The sequence below is a fragment of the Seriola aureovittata genome, chromosome 20 (assembly GCF_021018895.1).
Source record: "Seriola aureovittata isolate HTS-2021-v1 ecotype China chromosome 20, ASM2101889v1, whole genome shotgun sequence".
NCBI classification, from domain to species: domain Eukaryota; kingdom Metazoa; phylum Chordata; class Actinopteri; order Carangiformes; family Carangidae; genus Seriola; species Seriola aureovittata.
This window is the reverse complement of record NC_079383.1, coordinates 15,311,926-15,318,340: the sequence shown is the minus strand read 5'-3', so window position 1 is coordinate 15,318,340 and position 6,415 is coordinate 15,311,926. Positions and strand designations below refer to the sequence as shown.

Sequence of the window (6,415 nt, the reverse complement as noted above, 5' to 3'; positions counted from 1 at the left end):
CCTCGCTGCTTTATGATTATGTAACAGGGCTATTCAGTTCAGCGCAGCTCTGTACTGTCAATCTCGCTGTGTATACAGATGCAGATATACAGTGTAGCAATCCTCATACTGCAAAAGTAGGTTTTACAGATACTTGCAAGTGATGGAGATGAGATTTTATAGACATCTTTGGTCATTGTGTAGTTTATAGCGCTGGGCTGTGTGAAATATATATACTATGGCTCTAGGTGGTCTGCATGTATATGGCCATACCAATGTGACAAAGGATACAAAAAAAATCATAGCTATGGCTCCTGGTCCATGTAGGATTGTGTGTCCATACCACTGGACAGGCTATTTCCTCCATGTAGCTGATGTGTTTGGACATGCGTGGGTGAAATTCATCACATATGGATAATGGAAAGAGAGGGCAAGAGATGTCTGTATATGGTGTGCGGCAGGCTGTGAGGGAACACATATGGTAGATATTTTATGTATATATTATATATATATATATATATTCAAATGAGGACATATCAACCTCCACAGTCAGTCTGTAACACCTCTCACAGCCCAGTAAACATTGATGTAAATCATGACGGAGAAATAGAGAAAATGATAAAGCGATTTCCAACTCTGCATTTGTCAAAGGCAAAAAATGTGATGGTAATACAACACAAGGAGTCAAGTCATAAAGTACATACTGTACTGAGAGGCAATGAAGCAATATAATCAGGATCATAAGGAGAATTGTGACATATCAGCTGGGTGTAATTGTCCTTTTCCGCAGGCTTTCACTCATATTATTTAGTCCTGTGCTTTTCCTACTGTGATGTGTCAAAATGTTTTCCATGGAAAAGTAGTGGAATCAAACAGCTGTTAAAAAAATAATTTAAAATCTATAGGCATCCTAATTACAGAGAATTATGTGATAGGCTGTTGCTACCACATCTTGCATATAAACTGCTGTACATGATAACAGGTAATAGGTTTCTAATAATAGAATAGGATTTTTTAATGTAATAAAAATTCATATCAATACTCTGTTGTATATCATATAAATTAATTACTCACTATGTTCTCACTGGTAATGAGGTGTCCTCTTACGTTTCCCGACTTTTCACCCACCTGCAAAAGCCCACACAAAATGTTAGAAGTTTGTTATAAGAATTCAGAGGAAAGCTCAAAATAGTAGCTCCTATAAAAAAAGAAACAGCTCCTTTATTAAGGAGCTGTTAACTTTTATGAGCATTTTAAAATAAACTTCTCCCCATCCACTCACTCCATTTCCACACAATTATACCTGAAGAAAAAGGTCCTGTAGCTGAACTTTATGATCCAATAATACAGCGTCCCAAAACGGCCCTCAGTTAATGAAACAGATAAGGAAAGTAAAAGAACACTATGTACGGAGTAGGTGTTGTATATACAGGCTGCTTTTTTTGGTGCTCGACACAGAAATGACACGGTTGCAGGTTGTCAGATTTTCAGTAAATGATCCCAAACTGAGGAAAACAGTTTACGAATGGAAGATGTAAACAATCCTATGACAGGTCTTTCTAAAAAGGTGACACTCATTATAGAAAATCTGGCTCATCAGCACTGAATTTATGGGAGGATTGAAATAGGTCTGTTAACATGACATGTTGCCAGTAATTTCCATAAACTTGGGAAAAGACAACAACAGAAGTTCCTATTAAATATTAATGCTTTATTTTTATTACATCCATGACCATAAATAGATAACTTACATATACTATACATAAATTCTTTGCTAATATTAGTAAATGTGTTACGTAAAGAATTTAATGGGTAAAAGGAGAGAGAGAAAAGTCATTTTTTTTGTCCTAATGGAAACACTGCCTCCAGCAGAGGGCAGTATGCACAAAGGTTTTGTACTATAAACATCCACATTGGATGAGTACTACAAAATGGGCATCTATGGGATAGAAAGATCGGCAACCACAACACAGTTTACAGAGCGTGAAGACTAATTATTCACTATACAGTCCAATAATCCAACATATATAATGTGAGCTCTCTTCAGAAGCACTTACACACACACACACAGCTTTGCTTGATCTGTAGCAGATGTCTTCTTAGAAAAAACAACACAGCTTTACTGGCTTGAATGAGGACAACATATAAACAGCCTTCTCAATATTAAAGGAAGATTCTGATGGTGCAAGATATACAGAATAAAGTACAATAAAGCGACAATAAAATCAGCATAAAATCACTAAATCCGAATCTGAATATAGCAGACCTAGGAGATTTCTGATCGGGGGTCAAAGGGCCGAGCCCCTTTTCACTCCATCTTTTGTGCGGTTCAGTTGTGTGGAGCTGTAATCCCAAACTGGCAAGCCTCTTAGGAAAGATGATTTTCAATCTGCAGAGCATGTGGTTTCCTCTGTTCAAACACATGGCCTTACAGCCTCCTATGACTTGTCAGTTCCTGGGGAACAGCTGTCAAACGTCAGGTTTCAGCTGATTCCACTTGAGAGGAGTGCCAGTCATTGTTGCTGACTGTTTCCAACACATCCAATAAAATAAATTTAAAAAAAACACTGCACTAGGCCTTTTCCTACAGATATAAAGAAATTTTTACTTTCAATGATTTATTTTTATCCTTTATCACAATAAATATCCCTGTGGTATCGAACAGGAGTATTCTTTTTTTTTTTGCTGCAACGTATGTATGGTACACATTTAATTAATAATAGGATTTTCCTTTAGGCTAGGGAGCTGTTTCTTCTTATAGATCTGGGCTACCCTCTTGAGGCGGTAGTGGGAAAAAACAAATACTTTTAATTTGAAATATTGATTCTCTGCTGCAGTCATGCACTATGAAGAGAACATATATTATAGGGAAGTAAAGACAGTACTCTTAATGGAATAACAACTTGAAAACAGCTGATTTTAAACAAAGAGCAACGTTGAAGACAATGGGGATGGGAGAGATTGTGTCTTTCAAGAGAGAACAATCAAGATCCTGTTGTAATGTAACACCTGGTATAATGTGTAGCTGTGTCTAAACATAAGGGTGGATCGTGGTTATAAGGCTGCAGATAGTGAGGTAGACCTCTCTGAAACATAACAACAGCATCATTTCCCATAGTCTACCATTGCTGCGATCTGTGGGAGCCAGAATCGAGGCTGCAACGAGACAGACGGGCAGCAGGTCCAATGGCGCGGGTCGCTGACGTACGGCGCCACCACGCGGTCCAATGGAGCCCCTCAGTGGGCGGGTCTTTCTCTCTATTCTGATTGAATCGGTCCAGTTTGTATTACTTGGGAGAGCAGAGGAGCAGGAAGAACGAGGGGGGCGAAATCTTATAACCAAACGGTGTAGCTGTGCCGTTCACTTCTCCGTTATGGCAGACGCGGAATGATCTGAGCTCCTGCCCCGCCGCGCCGCGCCGCGCCACAGCCTGACGGTTTCATTGTCTGCGAAGCCTGAATCTCACCAGGCTGCATTTTCAAGGATGCATCAGATGATAACTGCGCAGGGATGCCTCCGCTGAGCATGGGCAAACAGGGCGTCTGTTACAACGATGAAAGCTTCTTCGTTTTTGTTTTGAACACGGGCCACCCACAGAATCACTGCAACGCTGTGGACAACTTAAACGCTCCTCTCACCCGTCGTTCCTATGAAGAGCACTGCGCAGTGCAGTGAAAACGGGATATCGTGTTGTGGATTTCGAATTGGTGGTGAATATATTACCTAATCAGCTGGCACTCAAATCGCTATCAAACCCCCCAGTATATGATATATACATCCTACAGAGTGTGTTGGTATACTGTCAATGTAAGGAACTTTGTGCTGTGGTGAGAGCCACTCTCCGAGGGTACAGATGAGAGGCAAACAATATCATCAACCACTGAAGTTGACAGCGCCTTGGGAGAAGGATGCTGGCTTTGGGAGAAAGCTTAAAACCTACAGGAATCATACCAAGATAATAGCACAGCCTGGGATCGTGATGAAAGTCCTCCGCAGGAAGAGGATTGTCTTATTTATGGCCTATTTCTTACTGCTGGTCCTCACTATGCTTAACTTGGCTAATTATAAATGGACTAAAGAGCCACAGCAGTGTAATCATCAGATGAGGAGCACCACTTACCAGAGCAGATCTGATATTCGCTTCCTATACAGGCCCTCTCTGGCTAAAAAGAGACAGCTTATCTATGTTCTGACCACCTGGAGGTCAGGCTCATCCTTCTTTGGGGAGCTTTTTAACCAAAATCCTGAAGTGTTCTTCTTGTATGAGCCAATGTGGCACATCTGGCAGAAACTGTACCCAGGTGATGCAGTGTCTTTACAAGGGGCAGCCAGGGACATGCTTAGCTCCTTATACCGCTGTGATCTGTCTGTTTTCCAACTTTACAACAGCCCTGGGGGCAAGAATTTTACCTCCCTCGGACTATTTGGGGCCACCCTCAATAAAGTGGTGTGCTCCTATCCCCTCTGCTCAGCCTACAGGAAGGAGGTGGTGGGGATGGTAGATGACAAGGTGTGTAAAAAGTGTCCCCCTCAAAGCCTTAGACTGTTGGAGGAGGAGTGCCTCAAATATAGCACCATAGTCATTAAAGGGGTACGCATATTGGATGTTAATGTGTTGGCCCCACTCATGGAGGATCCATCCTTGGATTTGAAGGTGATACACCTAGTAAGAGACCCACGGGCAGTGGCAAACTCCAGGATCAAATCCAGACACGGCCTGATAAGGGAGAATTTACAGGTGGTACGCAGCAGGGACCCTAAACTTCGCCGGATACCTTTTGTGGATCCTGGTCACAAGGCAAACAAGAAGGATGGCTCAGACTACCACTCCATAGGAGCCATGGAGGTGATCTGTGACCGGACCTCCAGGACTTTGAGGACTGCCTTAAACCCACCCAGCTGGCTGAAGGGGAAGTACATGGCTGTGCGGTACGAGGACCTGGTCGAGAACCCAGTGAAGACCTTGCGGAACATCTACCGCTTTGCCAACCTGACCACCAACCACGACATTGAGTCGTTTGCGCTGAACATGACCAGTGGCTCGAGCTCCTCCTCTAAGCCATTCATAGTCTCATCCAGGAATGCCACACAAGCTGCTAGTGCATGGAGAACAGTTCTGAGCATTCAACAGATCAAACAAGTGGAGGACTACTGTCACCATGCCATGTCTGTTCTAGGTTATGAAAGAGTCAGAACAGCCGGGGAGGCTAAGGACTTGAGCAAATCACTACTGACACACTCCAAACTGTGAAAACGTCCGCACCACCAAAGACCTTCTAATTTAATGTTCATTTTGCATCGAGTGCCGTTTCCTCTTGTTGTGGAATTAAAGCTTTACTTTGAATCAGTGTCCGAGGAGCTCCACTGGCCACATTTGGAATGTATCATGTTTCTCTCAGTTGAATTACAGTGGTATTTGAAGGGACCACTTCTTTTATACTGGAATACTGGGTGTGTTTGACAATGCAAGGCCTACAAACAATGAATAGTGAAGCTGCAACTATGAAAAAAAAAAAAAAAAAAAGACAAACAACTGTATAATTCATGTATCTTGTTATGATGACACTTCAAAGTGGATGTTTTGGGGTTATTTTTGAATGTTCAAAATCTTACAAACAATATGTTTTTCCAGTCTCCATACTGTCTGTAAAAGTGAAAATAGTGGATGAAAGAAAAACAAGAAAACAAAGAACTGATAAAAAAAAAAAAAGTCATTGCTAATGTTTATTTGTAAGATCTGGTTGAAGTCAGAGACAATCAATAAATTGGTTTGTTGCCGTGCCATAGGTAGAGGTGTGATGAATAGGCTACATCAGAACAGCATTAGTGCCATTTCTAGATTTAAAAAAAAAGAAAAAAAGGTATGTTTTGATTTTTGTCACCAAAACCTTGTAGGATACTATCATGCACTGTGGATAGTGGTATGGCTCGGGAGCTGTCTCTCTCAGTGTCAGTGTAAGCAGTCTGTTCTACCATTTCAAATGTTTACAATTGCTTGCTCTTATAAAAACACATGATCTGGGAATATTGCATTGAGTAAAGTTCACAGTTAAGACAGTTGATGCATCTGTGTTGAACAACCTGCACTGCTATACATTTTAGAATCATGAACAAAAACATAATAGCAAGACCAGTGGTTCTCAAAGCTTGGTGCATGAGGCAACGTCTCCTTAAAAATGAAATTATAATAAAATCCAACACGATGAGTCACTGGATTTAATCAATATTGCAATAACAGAGCTTTATGCTACTAATATCTATTTTAATTACACAGTCTTCATAATAGTTTTGTTCTTTATATTTAAGAGATATTTCAAAGCTTAGTTCAGCCAGCGCACTATGCACCACTGTGCCACCCTCACCATTTGAGAACCATCGTGCTGGAATTATCTCATAAATTTGCTATTTGCAATACAACTTAAAGGTGCCCTGTGG

At 41.1% G+C, this 6,415-nt stretch overlaps 1 protein-coding gene across 1 annotated transcript; it reads left to right on the top strand.

Moving 5' to 3' along the window:
* The first annotated feature begins 3,240 nt into the window (after nucleotides 1-3,240).
* Nucleotides 3,241-6,186, top strand: chst2b (carbohydrate (N-acetylglucosamine-6-O) sulfotransferase 2b). Its single transcript, XM_056364257.1, has one exon. It carries the CDS (start codon nucleotides 3,834-3,836, stop codon nucleotides 5,229-5,231), a length of 1,398 nt encoding a protein of 465 aa, XP_056220232.1. The 5' UTR covers nucleotides 3,241-3,833; the 3' UTR covers nucleotides 5,232-6,186.
* The last annotated feature ends 229 nt before the right edge of the window (nucleotides 6,187-6,415 follow it).